Source organism: Armigeres subalbatus, chromosome 3 (genome assembly GCF_024139115.2).
Source record: "Armigeres subalbatus isolate Guangzhou_Male chromosome 3, GZ_Asu_2, whole genome shotgun sequence".
Lineage (NCBI taxonomy): Eukaryota > Metazoa > Arthropoda > Insecta > Diptera > Culicidae > Armigeres > Armigeres subalbatus.
In genome coordinates, this window is record NC_085141.1 from 170796125 (window position 1) to 170815718 (window position 19594).

General features: G+C 42.5%; 1 protein-coding gene across 1 annotated transcript in view; it reads left to right on the top strand.

Moving 5' to 3' along the window:
- The first annotated feature begins 1935 nt into the window (after nt 1-1935).
- LOC134222133 (homeobox protein 10) overlaps nt 1936-19594 on the top strand; it is a 205172-nt gene continuing 187513 nt past the window's right edge. The window contains exon 1 of the mRNA XM_062701276.1: nt 1936-1989. Within this exon, the coding sequence (XP_062557260.1) occupies nt 1936-1989 (54 nt within the window). The remainder of the gene's footprint in view (nt 1990-19594) is intronic.

Consider the following 19594-nt stretch of genomic DNA (forward strand, 5'->3'; position numbering starts at 1 on the left):
AGGGCAATGCGATTGCGAGGAACAATGATGCAAAAAAACGCTTTGCGCGTCTTGCAGATGAATGAGGGTCGCTTAATTTGTAAGATTGCGATTTGAATAATGAGCAAAAGTAGCAATCGAAATTCGTGGAATGGTCGAGAGGGGACGAGGGGGAGGGGGTCCTATTGGAAGAGGGATTTGGCGAGGGAAGGGACCTTTCATTATTGAATAATAAATCATTGAAAAAACATTCGCGTTGAAAAACAGATTTTGTCAGATCCAGTTTTTTGCTTTCAGTTCCATGAAAGACTGGAGCTTCGAGGATAAGCATTGTGGAGCTATTTTTGTTCATTTTCAGAAAAGTCTAATGTTGTTTTCGAAAAACAAATTCTTGAAAAAAAAATGTTTGACACTTATTAGATTGCATTTTATGTTGAATTGGGTAATATTCCAATTATTGTCAAACATGTACCATCAAGTGATCAGAGGAACTAGCGATCTATAGGATGTAGGAAGTTATCGTTTTCTACAAAGTTGTTGGGGGGCTAAAAACCGATATGTTGAGAAACTGTTCAGTTTACAATCCATCCGCATGGCAGCGCTATTGTATATGAGAAATTAGTTTGGTTCGATATCTCGGGATCTGTTTGCTTTAGACAATTGCCGTCTTCTACAAAGTTATTCGAGGATTGGACCAATATGTTGAGAAACTGTTTTGTTTAAAATTCATCCGCAAGGCAGCGCTATTGTATATGAGAGATCACTTTGGTTCGATATCTCTGTATCTGTGTGAATTAGAAAGTTAACTTTTTCCACAAAGTTGTTTGATGATTGGTGACCAGTAGGGGAGACTGGGTAGACTTAATCCCCTTTTCTGAATTCCGATGTATCACAGCCAAACATAAATAAACATACGCGATTTCCACACAGACTCTCTAAGAAATATAGTATTTAACTTTACTGATGTATGACAGTCCTTAAATTATTGTTGTTATTGATACACAATCGATTTTTTGGAGTGCTGTCAAAAATCGACTTTTCAAATATTCGGGGGAAATTGATCCCTCTCCAAGAACTTGCTTTGATAAAATTAGAAAGGTGCCCTCAGATTTTTAAAATATTTTTCCTTCAAAATACGCGGAATTTTCGAATTGCTGTGCGTATACGTGAACGATTTTTGTTATTGAATTCGACAGCACATGCAATTTTAAAATTTGGGGAGACTTGATCCCCTTTTGTATGAAATCTACGCAATGAATAATTTTTCCTGACAACCCGTCATCAAATCTGTCAAACCTACAAAAAAAATAGAAGCCTGAGAATAGATTTATATTTTTTTGAATTTTTTCGCCAAATTTTTGTATGGGTGACTAATGAGGGATCAAGTGTCCCCATATTGAGGCAATAACTTCAAATCCAAATATCTTAAAATATTGATGGAATGTTAACATTTTCATCAGTACAGACATTAAGCATATTTATGGCTTTGTGTTGTGAAAAAACGAAAGCATTTGGTCATTGTTATGAAAAGTTGTTCAAATTTTGCTTGGCCAATAAAAAAATCTTTAGGAAGGTCAAAACATACAAACCGCCCTGCAGAATAAATAAGGTTGTCGATCCAAAAAATAACTCACCACATAAAGGTCATTTGTCTAGAGGATCTATACTGAAAAATACGCTAGAACAAAAATACTTTAGTCCTCGATAAAACAGGAGGTGATCAAGTCTCCCCGGGGATCAAGTCTACCCACCTTCCCCTATACTGTTTTGTTTAGAATTCATCCGCAAGGAGGCGCTATTGCATATGAGAGATCAGTTTGGTTTGATAAGGATATTTGGGAATTAGAAAGTTGCCGTCTACTACAAAGTTTTTTTTCGGGATTTGAATCCAATATGTTGAGAAACTGTTTTGTTTAGAATTCATCAGCTAGGTGGCACTACTACGAACTTAACAAAATGACCGGACAAAATCCGGAAGGCCGTCTAGTGGCCACCTGTGGTCATAGCTGGGTAAGTACTGTGAATTAACTGCAAGATCACTGTCAGAAATGGTGTAGAAAAAAATGCGCTGCTCTAACACGAACTATCTAAAATAACCGTCGAGTCAAGTACGAGACACTGAAGACGACCACACAATTGTGGTCGAAATACGTATCTGCAAAGATATCGAAAATAATTGGTGGAATTAAATGGAGAGTACTTAACTCGTACTAGACGGTTGAATACATTCCACTAAAAGAGCTTAAAATATTTTTCTATCTAAAATAATTATTTTAACGGACGTTCCGTCGCCGTCTGGTGGGCACCTGCGGTCATAGCAGAGTAATACCTGTTTAAACTCTAAGATCACCGTCAGAAATGGCTTAGAAAAAAATCGCTTCTATAGGACGAACTTTACAAAATGACTATTTTTCGGAAGTTCCTGACCTACGGTCATATATGAGAGAGAGAGAACTGTAAATTTAGGGGAGAACGGTCCAAAATGCATCCCTGGGGCAAAATGGTCTCACCCATAAAATCACTCATACAATCTGTTGTAGTACATTTATGAACGAAAATTACCATTACAATTCATAATTAGTTATCCATCATTGAGCTCCATTGGAAAAAAGTAGCAAAATCCCTTCAAATTCACTCAAATTTAACGATTTGCTATTCTTCCACCACATTTGTAAGATTGTAGTTCAATCCATTAAGAAAAAACAAACAACCATGCGTTCACCATCATTTTACATGCAATTGAGTCATTTTAGACCACCATTTGGGCGTTTTGCCCCAGGCCTTTTTTTAAAACATTTTTTAAATGCGTTAGAAAGTCATGAAAATCTTATTGTTTCGAATAGGAGATCACTGTGAAATGTAGCTAGGTTTGTAAATTTTGCACTTATACATTCAAATGGATGGATATTATTGTTTATATGAGCGAAAACATCGAGAAAGCTTAACGGGTGCATTTTGGACCGTTCTCCCCTACTCCAAGGTGATTATCAGAAATGGTATAGAAAAAATCGTGTAGTCAGAGTCTCAGTCACACCCACAGCCATAGTAACAGTCACAGACAGGGCTACAGTCACAGACATAGTCACAGTCACATTCATATTCACTCCACACTTAAATCATTTCACAGATTTCGGCGAATTTCAGTGGAATCCACCAAATCTCAACAGCATAATAACAACAACAATTATTGTTCGGTAACTATTCCACCGAATTTATGTGATTTTTCCCTTTGTTCAACTGTCAAAACCACCAAAGATCTGTAAAATGATTGAACGAACTGTTCTGCTGTTGTTCTTTCGGTGAAATTGCAGAGAAATCTGTGATTTATTTTAAGTGTATCCGTGTTGAACTATTTGCTTTTCTCGTATACAAAGTATACGTAAAGGCTATATGTTCGCTCCAAAAACAAACTTTTTATAGAAGGCCCGGAGACTCGTAGTGTTATATACCGATCACCTCAGTTCGACGAATTGAGGTGATGTATGTGTATGTATGTCTGTGTGCAAAACCCGTTAAAAAAACTTACTTATTATTAGGCACTTATCCTTAACCGATTCGCTCGCAAAGTTGCATTCGACGCAGTATGTATTCTGTCCCGTTGCTTCGTATTGAAAATTGGTCAGATCAGACTATGGACTCAAAAGTTATGGCCAAAATACTATTTTTATAACACACGAGAAAGGATTAATCTGGATTTTTACATTGAAACTTACGTTAATAAAGACTGAAAGTCATAGTTATAGTGACAGTTACATAGTGAAACTTGAAACATGCCCAGCATAATTTTTATTTTTTGCATGCGGCTCAGTTTCCATTAATCCATGCATATTTCATCTAGCATCACTATTTTATACTAATGAGAAAACATGCGGTTGGAAAATCAACCAATTTCTACTAGATGGATCGATTCATAAGTTTGCTGCTTGTTAGGTACACGTCGGTCGCTTTCGCAGAGTGTTTTAATTTTCATTTCGTTGTCGTCATCTTGACAAATTGCGAGCAAAGTGTAACCGAAAGCTCACGTTTCTTTATTTTAATAAGATTTTTTTATAACATTCGAATGGAGCGAACCTGTCATAATATGGGCGCTGGGAGGGGTCATTTTTTAGGTTCGCCTTAGATGTCCGAGAAACTGTCACCGGACGAAATGCGGCTTTTAATTAACGATCCGAATGATTAATTTATTATGGTAATATGAAGAAACTTTGAAATGATTGAAACGCAATAAGTGAGCAGTACCTTTCTAATAAAACCATCTTTGATAGGAATCCTATCGAACAGAAACAAATGACTGTCGCATGTGTTACTCAGTATTCGCCAACTGTTTGCTATTTCAAAAGCATTCATTTCGCAAAATTTGAATGCAAAATTTATGACCAATATTTTAGCTACGCCCAATATCTGTGCAGTGTGTATCGACTCAATTTTCACGCCAATTCATTGCACCCTACAGGCTTCTGTTCTCATTGATCATGCAATGCTTAACACGCAAAGAAGAAAAATCAAAAGCAATCGACAACTGTGCTGCATGAAGCGTTTCGCTAGTAATTTGTCACGGATAGTAAGCTGCGTACTTTATTACCCTAATGGATATAATTTAACAACATTCGAGGCATATTATTTAAATTGATTGGATGATTCCTATCAAAATATGTTGCACTCAAATGCAGCCTTACTTCAAAATGATATGGCTCCCGAGAATATGACTCATTAAGTATTTGAACCGCTGGCGCAGAAAATGATACTTGCATGTATCCGTTTGAGTAGGTTTTACAACATGTTTTTGTATCATACATACTGATTCAAGGAAGACTTTAGAGAGAGGTTAACCATATGATGGCTGGAGGGGAATTCGATGGTCGTCAAAGCAGCTAGAATAATTTTTTATTCTCTTATTTTTGGAGTTGAAGCACAGTGGAATTCAAGGCTAGATGGGCACTTGGCAAAAAGAAGGGGGCTTGAAACGGAGCCACCCTAAGGTCCAACCTAGAGATCTTCCAAATGTAAATGAACGATTATTACGTTGAAACGTAAATAGTTGCTGCTTGATCGTTAAATAGTATCTATAACTTCTATATCTGGATGCTGTTCCGATCTACTGTGCTGTTCGATTTCATTTCGATTCATTCGTGGGAAGTCCGTCAAATTCCGCCGAAATATTTGTGCTTAGAAACTCTATCATCGCTCTACCTACAAGCCACCATTTCATCATTTCGAGAGTGATCTGGATCGCAACAATGCAGTGCAACAAATGTTTGTGCACCATTGATCGAAATAACGAGCGCTACACAATATGTGAGGGAGCATGTGCTAAGCGATCACGCTACATGCGTTGGTCTGTCGGAGGCAACAGTGAGCGCGTTTTTCTCTAAGAACGTCCTGTGGATGTGCGACCAATGTTTGCTGGACTTTTGTACTGTTCGTGATGCCAACAGTTCTAATGAGATCATCCGTGAAGAAGATATTGAGACTTGCTGCAAACATCAAACGACTTGTGAAACCGAAATTGAAAAACTGAAAGAAAATGTGGACGATATCATGGCAACTGCGATGGCATCGCTGCGATAGCAACTCAAAACACACAGCTACAGCCAACCTCGGACAATTAGGCTTTCAGCGATCGTGTACGTACACGCACGTTCCACTCACACTTTTACTCGGTTTGTTTGCAACCACGACCACGAGCAGCTGTCACGGCAAAATCAAATGGGATTGTTTGCAACCACGAACCTGCGTTCGTGTTGGTGCGAAATGTCGGCGAGACCCTAATGGACACCACTCAACCCCTGTTTCGACTTCAGTGCATTTTAGTAATTTGTTAAATGGGACTAAAAATGGAAATGAATCTATGACAACAGCTATTTGGCCCAACCTGATTTCGATGATACATTTTCTCTCTTTGTTACGAATAGTGACCGTGCAGAAAAAGAAACAGATGTAGAAAGACTAGTGTGTTCCTGTTTGAATATTGTTGATAGTAGTAATTCTAAGGAACGTAGGCTTGTATCGAAACAAAGATTGCATGAGCGAGATTATATATCTTTCAAGATTGTGTTAGATAAGAAGTTGAAACCCTTGGCCATGAAGCCGTCAACTTGGCCGAGAAATGTTAAATTCAGGGAATTTGAAAATCGAAATTTTGGAAACCCAAACATACCCAACTGAACTGTATGCTTTAACAAGCAGTTCAAGTGTGATGTTATTGAATATTTAACCGTAGTAATTTTGTCTATGAATACTGTTAGATAGCTCATTGAGATTGCACTGTTTATGAATGTACTCGTTGATGTTAAGTATTAGTGTTTAGTATTAAGGAATTATTTCAATAAGACTCTAGAAGTCAGTTGAAAGTTAATAATAAATTAATTAATGGAATATGATAACAGACTTAATTCAAATAGGGCAGAGAACTTAAACCTAGTACATCAAATTCAGATAAAAAATTGTTTGGTAATTAAACACTAGAAACACTAGAAAAAGATAGGGTTACCATCTATGGGGCTGTCCATATACCACGTGGTCATGTTTTGATCAGTTTCAGATACCCCCCTTCCCCCGCGAGGAAAAAATCTCCTGTAAATCTTAAAAAAATGTATGCACCATTAGAGTGATTCAAATTTTGACTTTTTTGCCCCCCGATGCTTAAACGATTGCATTTGCCATTTTAATAATCCTCCTAAAATTTTAGCAATTTTGGATGTAATTTGACTGTGCACACGTTATTTGAAGTTTGTATGAAAATTACTGTGAAAACTGATCCTTATGTGGAATATCGTTCTGTGAGGTGGCCCATGAACTATTTAAATATAATCAACACATTGCCTACACAGAATACTTCTCAATCTGAAAGGCAGTTGTTGTTGCGAAGCGATTTCTCGTTTGGAAGCATAGTTATGAAGAAAACAAAAATGCTCATTATTGATATTGATGCTATTCTTTTACGTGTTAAATTTAATTTCCCAAGGTTCAGTATTTCCTTAATAACTTTTCTTGCAAGCATCAAATCGTTTCGCAACAAAGACGACCTGTTTCCTTGTAAAATTTCTTATATTGCCGATGTACTCATATGTTGTTAAAGCTTAAAGGAAGCGTTGGGGAACAGTTTTCCATGAAAGTTACTGTTTTCATAGCAATTTTGATACAAACTTCAAACCGCGCGTGCTCACTCAATTTACATCCAAATTTGCTAAAAATTTAGGTGGGTTAATAAAAAGGCAAATGCAATCGTTTAAGCATCGGGGGGCAAAAAAGTCAAAATTTGAATCAATCACCATGGACATTTCCCATACCCGACCTCCCATACCCGGCCTTCGAGGTGGCGACGGAACAGCTGGACGCCATCGTCGACTTTGCGTCATCGAAGCATAATATCAGTAAGTAACTCAAGAGGAGCTTGCTGAAACTTCAAAAGTCGATGTTGGACGCCAAGCTGGAAACGGCGGTCGGGAATTCGCGGATTTGGGCAAGGTCGAATCGACCGAGGGAGTGCCAGCGAAGACGGTGGTGCCAAAGTCTACCCAGACTGAGGCTCAAGTATTCGCGGGCACGTCGGGGGTGACTGCTTCAACGGAGCAGACACAAAAACGGGGGAGACAGTCTCTAGGGGATGAGCTTCCTGGGGGTCGCTCCAAAACGCGGAGGGTTATTTACTACCTCGAACAAGGGTAGTGGGGCTGGGATGCTGAACCCCTGCCAGGTACCTCCAAAACCGGGGGAGGAAGGACCTGGAAAGGTCCGTCCACCCAGGAAAGACGGTGGTATGGGGTTACGGCAGGCTGAGAGCTCTCAGCCGCCCCAGACCAGGGAAATAGAGGGGGATGACGCCTCCTGGACCCTGGTCAAGAACAAGAGGAAACCGAAGACGTCAAGGGCTGAAACGAAGGCCCAGGCGAATGAGGGTAGCAAGAAGTCTAGGGTAGGCGCCAATCGCTCCAGGGGCGATGCCCTAGTCATCACGGCGGACGAGGCCAAGTACTCGGACGTCTTGAAGGCGATGAGGAGTGACGTCAAGCTCGGTGAACTCGGCGCCAACGTACATACGTCGAATAATAATAATAATAATAATAAAATGGGCGAGATGATCGTCGAGCTGAAGCGGGGCGTCTCGCAAAAGGGCACCGCCTACAAGAGGTTGGCGGAGGAAGTTCTAGGCGAGACGGTCAAGGTGAGGGCACTCACGACGGAGGTGAATCTAAGGGTTAAAGACCTGGACGAGATCACCGAAGTCGAAGAGCTCGTCACGGCACTGCGGCGACAGTGTGAAGTGGAGACGCCCACCGCAGCCGTTCGGCTACGGAAAGGTCCGGCAGGGACGCAGGTAGCATTGGTTCGGCTATCTGCAGCGGACGCCTCCAAAGTAGTCAAGTTAGGGAGCGTCAAGGTGGGATGGTCGGTATGCCCTGTGGGCATATACGAGCAACTCGAAGTTTGCTTCAAGTGCCTGGAACAGGGGCACAAGCAATGGGACTGCAAAGGCCCTGACAGAAGCAACCTCTGCCGACGCTGCGGATTAGAGGGACATAAGGCACAATGCTGCACGAATCTTCCCAATTGTTTGATTTGTTCCAGCAAAGCTGTGAACAGCAAGCACCCCATGGGGGGTTCGAAGTGCCCGGCGTTCAAATCACAGTGCAGGTAACGCAGCTGGCTTGCTCGGCCTCGCCCGAGTGTTTGGTGTGCGCAGGTTTAGAGGAAACGGCCGAACACGTGTTGTTCGTGTGCCCACGTTTTCGCGCAATGCGTGACCACATGCTTGCCACATGTGGTCTGGACACTACCCCGGACAACCTAGTTCGGAGGATGTGTAAAGATGAAGTTGGCTGGAACGCCGTTTTATCGGCTATCGCCCAAATCGTCTCGGAGCTACACAGAAGGTGGCGCGTGGACTCAAGGATGGCTAGTTCAGGCGCAAATAAGAGGTGGTCCAAGGGATCGGAGTCGGCTTCATGGGTCATACTGGTGGTCATGCCCTGTGGTCGAACTCGATCATTTAATCGCAAGTGGTCGCGCGAAGAACAACATGGTATCGTCGCTTTCGCGGCGTCGGTTAACCGGGCGGGTTCCGAACCCGAGGACGGAAAGGGGTCCTCGTCAAGGCTGGGGCAGGCGTAGGCACCGCGTCGGCAAGTCCCTCTGTGTGTTGGCGAATATACCCTATCGCAGAGAGGTCAATTTGGGGTGCACGCGGCATCATCATTCTTGATAGCAGTCGTGCAGAGGGAAGCAGGCGCGAAGTCGACCCTTCCCACCTTCCGAGGACGTAGGGCGTGGTAAGGCCACCTGGAAAGCCGGCAACGCGCTGGCACGATACCATGGTGTTCTTCTAAAAAAGCGAGTTACGATGTTCGGTGCTGCAAGGACACGCAGCTAACCTCGAGGGTGCGTTGTGCACTGGCCCCCCTTTGAAGCATTACTTTCTGGTTGTACCGAAAGGACTATGGGCTTGGCGGCAATGGAAACGGTTTAGCGGGTCGGGGATGTAGTCCTGCCTTCCTCGGTGATCCCTAACCCCGCACTTCCTGGTCAACTCAGGATGTCTGTTGAGCAGATTCCCCCCCCCCCCATTGCTTAGGAAGAAAATAAAAGACATCATCACAATTTGTTAAAATAAGTTGATTAGTCTATAACCATGTAAGTACCATTTTTCCTATGAAATGTTCATCTTTGGAGCGAACATATATATTTTACGTACACTTAGTGTTCGAGAAGGCAAAACAGCCCTCCAATAGCTATTACAAGAATTCCTAGGAGACCTATTCCGTTAATCCAATGAAATTATTAAAAAAAGACATTCAGAGCAATTCTTCTTCTTCTTCTTCTTATTGGCATTACATCCCCACACTGGGACAGAGCCGCCTCGCAGCTTAGTGTTCATTAAGCACTTCCACAGTTATTAACTGCGAGGTTTCTAAGCCAGGTTACCATTTTTGCATTCGTATATCATGAGGCTAGCACGATGATACTTTTATGCCCAGGAAAGTCGAGACAATTTCTCATCCGAAAACTGCCTAGACCGTCACCGGGAATCGAACCCAGCCACGCTCAGCATGGTCTTGCTTTGTAGCCTAAGGAGGGCCCCGAGCAGCCCAGAGCAATTACCGTTTCGATTTAAATGATATGTCTCTTCTCATCACAATTGAAGGTCAAGTTAATTAGGCTTTTCAACTTCCGCATTCCACCTGCGGTAAGTGGAAAACAACTCCTAACTTTCAAATCTATTTCCATAAATTTCAAGAAACCAAAATTGACTGTTTTTGATACCCCATAATGATTAATTGCATTTAAATCATTTAAACTGGTTTTGCAATAATGTAAACTTGAACTTTTCCACTTCCCCCAGTGTACCTTACCATAAATAAAAGACGTCCGCACAAGTCGAAATAAATACCTGAAGCCCAGGAAAAATAAATATTGTAATATGTAAATGTTTCAATTCCTTTATCATAATGGCTGCACTGACCAGCAATGGATTTGAGTAGAATTTTTAATGCGTGCTAATTTTCTGATTGAAGCCTTTGATTATATTTTGCATAATTGCACATCATTTCTGTCTAGGAACATGATGCAATCTGATAGGATAAATATAAAAAAAAATCATCCAAATATAAGATTTATAAGGAAAACATTTGAGCCACACAAACATTCCAACCGGTCGTAAAAAATACCGTATTGAGCCATTGGACTACACCTTTATTGAATCAAATTGGTTTCGGTATAGGCCCCCGAACAAGCCATCATGAATCCTTTTTATCTGAAGTTCGATTTCCGCTTTTTACTTCCACCCAGTATCGTTGCTGCAGATTTAGTTATAGACGGTGGGGTGGCAAGCCACGGTGGTGATCTGATCCGCACGGCGAACGCTCGCGAATACACAAAAAACTGGGCCTCATATAGAGAAATGACAATATCAGGATGTGCGGCAATCATAATAACAATAACCGATATACCTTAACCCTCAATATTCGTAACCTTCTAGCCGGGAGGAAGACCCGCCAAGTTTTGTTTTCCTGAACCATCTATGCCGGTGTAGCCATATAACGTGCATAAAATTGTGTGTGGTTTTTGATTTTGATATTTTTACGACTGCATGCATACCTTATGGGTGTTGGGACAATCGTTTCGGTTATTGTACACTGGTAATTCAACGCAAAGGGAAAATGTTTTCCCATAGGTATGCGATAAAACATATCAATTTCAAGTTTGTGCATTATCGAATAATCAGGCTTTAAAATATACCGAAATTGAGAAAAAAACAATCGAACTAGCCAAGATCTGATATTACAACTAAAAACCCATGCTTTTGCTATTGTATAAGAAATTATGAAAATAATTGTTAAAAATCAATAGCTCAAAACGACCCACACTGAGAGCAAGGAAGCTTCAAACGAAAGGTTGACTTTACCACATGGTTACTTATTCAGGAAGTATTTTCCTTTAAAATACAAAAAAAATATTTTTTCTTCATATAAATGTTTGTTTCTATGAATTCTGAAATGTCTGATTTTCTTTCAGAGTGTAATCGTACGAGGGTAAAAACATCGAAAAGCAAAATTTTCCCATTTTTTCTCTCTTCGGCACATATGTAAAAGTAGTAAAACTTGATACCTTTATTACCATATTTTCCAGATTCAATTGTTTTGATCACACTACCACGGAACGCTATTTCGAAAGCTTCATTGATCGGCTCTGAAGGGGGCTGGTTGTGTCACCGCTGTTCATGGTGGTGGAATCACTGTGTCGCGGCTATATGGATGCCCTGTTACTTGTTGGGATGTGAAATAATGGGAAGTCACGTGGGAGAACCGTATGGAATGCGAAGCACTTAGATAATATCGCCAATATTGGCTGTTTCAAATTTCGAATTTATAGCCACAGCGCATGGCGCATTGTCTTGCACTAAAAAGAAAATGTCACCTTTTTCTGTCGTTTGAGATGTAACGAACATTGATGGCAGGTTCTTATGAATTATTATGATGATTACTGATATTTCTCAATCAATGCTATTACTTACTTACTTACGGATCCTGTACACCTCCGGTGGTGCAAAGGGCCGACTTGAAAGATCTCCATCCTGAGCGTTGCCCGGCTATCGCTTTAACCTGTTGCCAGGTTAGATTTCGGTCGACTTCTTTTATTTCTTTATTGAGGCTTCGCCGCCATGAGCCTCTGGGTCTGCCTCTGCTGCGATGTCCCGCTGGGTTCCAGTCTAATGCTTGTTTACAGATTTCGTTTCCGCCCCTACGTAGAGTGTGGCCGACCCAGCCCCACTTCCGATCCCGAATTTCTGTTGCTATCGGCCTCTGGTGACAACGACGATGGATCTCATTGTTTGAGATCCAGTTGTGAGGCCACCAGGCCCGAATTATATACCGCAGGCATCTGTTAATGAACACCTGCAGCCGTTGAGTGTTCTCCACTGATACACACCATGTTTCGCTAGCGTATAACAGCACAGATTTCACGTTAGAGTTGAAAATTCGTATTTTGGTGCGTTCACTTATCTGCCTGTTTTTCCAGATATTTCTTAAACTCGCAAAGGCAGCCCTTGCTTTCTTGATCCGTGCGCCTATGTCGATCTTGGTACCGCCGTCCGACGCCATTTGGCTACCAAGATATTGGAAGCTTTCAACATTCTCCACTGGTTGCCCGGCTACTGTGAAACTGGAAGGAGTCGCCGTGTTTACATCCAACGATTTGGTTTTGTTGACGTTGATGACTAAACCTGCCGAAGAGGAGCGCTCGGCAAGGTCTTTGAGCTTTTTCTGCATATCAGAGCGCCGTTGCGCGAGGAGTGCAACGCCATCAGCCAATTCGAAGTCGTTTAGATGCTCCATGGTTATAGGCTGCCATAACAGCCCGCGGTTTGGTTCACGGTCAATCGCACCTACCAGAATCTCATCGATTACGATGAGGAACAGTAACGGTGATAGAATACATCCTTGCCTCACACCAGCTACGACCCGGATAGGGTCGGACAGGACCCCATTGTGCAGCACTCTACACGAAAAGGCCTCGTACTGTGCTTCGATGAGGCCGATGATTTTCTCAGGAACTCCCTTGCGTCTCAGGGCGCCCCACATATTCTCGTGATTGAGACGGTCGAAAGCTTTTTCGTAGTCAATGAATACCAAGTAAAGGGACTCTTGGAATTCGTTGACCTGCTCCAGAATGATGCGGAGCGTGACAATATGGTCCACACAGAATCTTCCGGCACGGAATCCGGCTTGCTGCCGCCGGAGAGTCGCATCGATCTTCTCCTGAATCCGGGCTAGGATAATTTTGCACAGAACTTTGAGAACGGTACACAGCAACATAATGCCTCGCCAGTTATCGCATACAGTCAGGTCACCCTGTTTGGGCACGTTTACTAAGATACCTTGCATCCAGTCGACCGGGAAAGTTGCGGTGTCCCAGATATTATGAAATAAACGATGCAGTAGTTGAGCGGATGTCATGGGGTCAGCTTTGAGCATCTCGGCTGATATGCGGTCGACCCCTGGGGCTTTATTCGATTTCATGCTTTGGATGGCTGTTTGAATCTCTAGCAGTGATGGAGCTTCGGTATTGACGCGTGTTATACGTCGGATCCTAGGCAGATCATGCCGAGGTAGTGATGGCCTGGCTGGCACTTGAAAAAGTTGTTCGAAGTGCTCGAACCAGCGTTTCAGCTGGTCAGTTGGGTCGGTCAATAACTGATCATTCGCGTCTTTCACAGGCATCGTTGCATTCATCTTCGCCCCGCTTAAGCGTCGTGAGATATCGTAGAGGAGGCGAATGTCCCCGGTTGCGGCGGCTCTCTCTCCTACGTCGGCCAGAGAGTCTGCCCACGCTCGCTTGTCCCGAAGACATGAGCGTTTTACTTCCTTCTCAAGAGCCGCGTATCGTTGGCGGGCTAGAACTTTGGCTCCTCTGGTTTTTGATCGCTCTATCGCGGCTTTGGCTTCTCTTCGCTCCTCTATCTTCCTCCAGGTCTCCTCGGTGATCCATTGTTTTCTCTGGGTGCGTAGTTCGCCCAGATTGTTCTCGCTGGTGGCGATGAAGGCATTCTTGATGGCGGTCCATTGGTCTTCCACGCTGCCACCTTCCGGAATATCTGCAGCACGCGTCTCCAGTTCTTTAACGAAGGACCGTTTCACCGTGGCATCTTCCAGTCGGCGTGTGTTGAATCGTCGTCCAACTCTTTCCTCCTGCTGACGAATCCGCGCAATGCGCAGGCGTATTTCGCCGATGAGGAGGTGATGATCAGACGCGATATCGGCACTACGTTTATTCCGTGCATCAAGAAGGCTCCGTTTCCATTTTCGGCTGATGCAGATGTGGTCGATTTGATTTTCTGTAAAGCCGTCACGGGAGACCCACGTGACCTTGTGAACCGGTCGATGAGGGAAGAGCGATCCCCCGATCACCATGTCGTTATTACCACAAAATTCTGCGAACAGCTCTCCGTTTTCGCTCATTTCTCCGAGACCATGGCGTCCCATAATGCGCTCATGGTTCGAGTTGTCGGATCCGATCTTCGGATCCATTGGATTATAGTAAGGTTTCGGACCCGTGTTCTAAATCTGGCAACGATTATCCTTTCACTTATAGGTTCCCACTTCATAAGCGCAGAGTGTGCCTGAGCGCTTAGTAGGAAGCCAACTCCGCGTTGCCGGGGAGCGTGTTCACCTCGTAAACCAGAGTATAGCAGAACTTGTCCCGACGGCGTTCTGTGTTCTCCAAAGTTTGGCCAACGGACTTCACTCAGTCCCAGGATCTCAAGCTTCATGCGGCGTGCCTCATTGGCAAGTTGTGCCAATTTACCCTGCTGGGCTAGGGTTAAAACGTTCCATGTTCCTATTCGTGTCCGTTGTTTCGCGCTAAGAGTCGTCGCCGCAAAATCAGTCCGTATTCTTTCATTATCGGATTCTCGATTGATGTTTCAGGAACAGTAGGTTGTTGGCCCAAGGTTCCCTATTCACCGGGATGGGGCTGCCATCTTAGGTATAGCTTCCTGGGAATAGCATTTCATACTCAGCCGCTGGATGCCAGAACAGACGCTGTTGGAGCCGCACCTCCTTGGTGGACAGACGCTCGATCAGTCGGGTCAAATTTGTTTAAAGTCCAACCCAACACCAGGACTAGGCTAGTGCGCTTTGAGCGGCACACGGTCGCTTTGATAGGGCTTGCTTGGGGACACATGCAGCTTTTTATAGAAGTTCAACAGAGCCCACTGTCGAACCCCACCACATCCTAGGCAGACCCCACAGGACGCACCCTCTCACTCTAGCTGATGTCAGAAGGACAACAGTGCCCAGGCTACACTACCAGCTAAGTACGCAACCCTTAGCTGGCGGTCAATTGTCATCGGAAGACCCGTGGAAGCGTGAGTATTGGAACTTGTGAGGACCAGAGCTATGTTAGGCGCCCCTTCCCGGATGTCAACTCACCATTTCGCAGCCCAAAATCAAAAAATCAATGCTATTGCATCGAATTAATGCTACAAGAATTATTCAAAAATTAGCGTTTTCACAGAAAAACGTTTACACACGATTCTTTTTTTTACACGGGGGATGCGTTTCGTGTAAAAAAAGTTTTCAGTTCAAAATCTTTAAAATCCGTGTAAAAAAAGTTTTATGATTTCTCGACGAATAATGCAAAATGGAGCAACTTTGCAAAAATTTTGTATGGAATTTTTTTTACACGGCCGTGTAAAAAAAATCCATGTAAAAACAGAATCGGGTGTATATGCATAAGAAAATGCAAAAAAGGTATTTGTGCTTTTACTCTTTAGTATGGAAAATATTCAACACAACATGAATTTTATACAAGTTATCCCAAGTAACATTTTAAGTTTTAAAACGCTCTTGAAGTCCATAACTTACTCTTCAAGAGTGGTATAAAACCAGCATAAAGCCAAAATGTTACTAGGGATGCTAATACCAACGACTAAATTGTCCTCATTTGCGTATAATTAAGAACTGTAGAAGCTATAATGTAGAACGTAGATCCATTGAAGAAAAATAAGAAGATCCCACAGAACTCAATTCGATTTAAACAAAAGTACAGACTGGAAGATCATCCAGCACCTACTAATACTTTAACACAGACAGTACCTAAGTACTTAAGGAAGAAACATCAATGTCCTAGATATTGCAGTATTCTAGGGTTAGTACACTTTGTAAAGTTAAAAAAATGTTTTTAGCAATTCCTGATATTAATACCTGGTTTACAGTTCCTACGGCCTACTTCTCCATATCAACGAAATAAGTGCGGTAAAGACTTTTTTGCAATTCCTGATCATAATACCTGGTTTACAGTTGGCGTTTGAGTGATAAAACGGCCTACTTTTCCATACCAATGACATGGGTGCTTTAATGAACATTATGCAACTGAAATGGGTTGCATAAAATCCATTATAGCACTCATTTGGGTGCTATAATGGAAAACCAGCATTAAAACAATAGTTTCATGACCACATTCAGCTAAATTGGCTGTGTGTGGCGTGTTACGTAATAAATGAAATAATTTTATGGGCATGACATCCAATTTTCCAAAGGCAGGTTTATCTATCGCTTTATGGTCTGTCGAACACACAATGGGACACGATAATATGGAATCTGTTTGTTTTCTGCAGAAACATGATTTTTTGGTAAGATTGGTCATGTTAAGTAAATAAAATTGTACCATTGTGGTACAGATTTATCATATTTAAGCCCATTTTTCGTCATTGCAAAAAATAGAGTGTGCAACTCGTTGCAAAACTCGATTTTTTCAGCACTCGTAGTATTTATCCAACTTGGCAAGCCTCGTTGGATAAACGTACAACTCGTGCTGAAAAAATCATCTTTTTGCAACTAGTTGCACAAACTACTATTATGCATCTTAAATGAGTTGCATAAAATCCATTGTAACACTCAATTGGGTGCTTCGTGCGGTTAGCGACGTCAATCTTCTAGACGCGATTCCCGCCCCGGTAAGGAGAAAACTTTTCGGGATCGGAAAATTCTCCACTGGTCCACTGGGTGTTATGTGCCCTGTCTGTAGTCTAATGCGGTGATGTTAAGTGTTCAGTCTTAATGACCTCTAGTCGAAGACGGAAACTTTTTTAACTCTTTAAAGGCCCTTCAAAAAATGCAACCCGCAAAAATTTTTTTTTTATTTTTTTTTTGCAATTTTGTTTGTTTGTTTCCAATACAGCATGCATAAAATACCAAATAACCATATTTCTAGTAATAATGTGCGTCATATTCTAATCATTATGAGATATAGAGAATAAAAACCACAGTTTTCAAGAAAACTTCGATTGCAGCGTTCTCGTAAAAGCGCAAAAGTGCGCAAGCAAATCACTCACTAAAAGGTGGTACTAGTGTTATTTCTTAATCCCCTATTTACAGAAGTGGGGACATTTGGGGACATTAGGTTTGCGGGACCATTCAATAGCGAGGAATTATGATAATTAAAGTTTTTCTTCTACAACTTTTTGACATTAATCTTCTCGTCCAAAACAAACCAAACTATCGAAAAGCAAAGGTTTTAAGCTGCATAGTACACATATCCATTTGTTGTACAAAATGCAACGCGCGCGTGCTTGTGTTGCAAAAGTTGGCGCGCGTTCTGAAAGGTTGAAAAGCTCCAAACGCGGGGAGCAGTGGTTCTGATGATGCATTTCAACTTGTTCTACACAAATGTGCGACCCCTAACATAAAATGAGCGAGAACAAAGCGAGAAGCATCACTTCTCTGCCCTTATCCGATTCTGTTTTTTCGCACATGTTTTATACAAGTTTGATAAATTTGTTAGCATGGCTTGTTATGATTCGGAATAGTTTTTGCCTTTCTTTCATCGTCTAATGAAAGCGATGTCTGCAAACCCTGCTCTGAGTACAACTTGTGTTGAAAAAATCAACTTTTTGCAACTAGTTGCACAACCTTATATCTATATCGAAGTAGCCGAGAAGTTATGTAAAAATTTAATTTCGATAAAATTCCAGTCAATTACACAGGGATCACCCTTTTGAACTCTGCGTACAAAATCCTGTCGCGTATCCTGTTTAACAGACTGAGACCGCTTGAGGAGTCCTTCATCGGCGAATCTTCTTTTTCTTTCTTTTCTTCTTATTTTTTGTTGGCCTTACATCCCCACTGGGACATTGCCGCCTCGCAGCTTGTTCATTAAGCACTTCCACAGTTATTAACTGCGAGGTTTCTAAGCCATTTCTGCATTCGTATATCATGAGGCTAACACGATGATACTTTTATGCCCAGGGAAGTCGAGATAATTTCCAATTCGAAAATTGCCTAGACCGGCACCGGGAATCGAACCCAGCCACTTTCAGCATGGTCTTGCTTTGTAGCTATGCATCTTACCACACGGCTAAGGAGGCCTTCGTCGGCGAATACTAGGCTGGTTTATGTGAGGGTCGATCAACGACGGATCAGCCTGTGGATGATCCTTGATGGATTCTGGGAGTACAACTTGCAGACTCACCATTTGTTCATTGATTTCAAAGCAGCGTACGATTCAGACTGAGACGGCTTTAGGAGTCCTTCATCGGCGAATCTTCTTTTTCTTTCTTTTCTTCTTATTTTTTGTTGGCCTTACATTCCCACTGGGTGAGCTGTGGCAGATAATGTCCGAACATGGTTTTCCGGCGAAACTGATTAGACTGATACGTGCAACGCTGGATGGCTCGAAATCTCGGATTGCAGACGAAGTGTCAACCTCGTTTGTGACCTTAGACGGATTGAAGCAGGGCAAACCACTTTCGAATTTATTTTTCAACATTGCACTCGAGGGCGCTATTAGGAGATCTGGCGTGCAGAGGAACGGCACTATCATCATACGGTCGCATATGCTCCTGGGATTTGCGGACAATATCGACCTCATTGGAATCGATCGCAGAGCAGTAGTGGAGGCTTTAGTCCCACTGAAGAGGGAAACGGCGAGGATAGGCTTAGCATAGCATAGCATAATTAGGGTGTACATTGTAGATTGGTCAGTAATGATACTCATGTTTTTCTTTTGAAATCCTTATTCAGATTGCTATCAGAAATCAAGGTGGGTGAGGTCCTTGATTTCAATCTAGGATAAAAATCACAAAAGCCATGCCCATCTTCACCGTAACTTGGGAAGGGAAGGAAACGTTGGTGTAGTACTTACTTAACGAGAGGCCCCGACTCAGTGACATCCTCATAAGTACCACGGAGTTGGATATTGGGGAAGGTATTCGTTGGGTCAGGATTTGCCTGTAGCTGACAATGTGACCGTGGTAGATCTTACACCGTAGCACACCACGTAAAGGTGTCTACCCAGCGTTACGGGGAGGGAAACGGCGAGGATAGGCTTAACCATAAACTCCGCCAAGACAAAGTACATGGTGGCAGGTAGAGATAGGGGAAGACTTAGTGGTGTTGGTGCTGAGGTAGTGCTTGATGGGAATGTGTATGAAGTTGTTGAAGAATTTGACAATGACCTTTCCCGTGAAGTAAAAAAACGTATTGCTGCTACGCATAGGGCCTTTTATGGATTACGTAACCAGCTTAGGTCCCGCAGAATGCAGACGGAAATTTGCTCTATACAAAATTCTCATTCTACCAGTGGCCCTTTATGGACATGAAGCATGGACGTTAAAAGA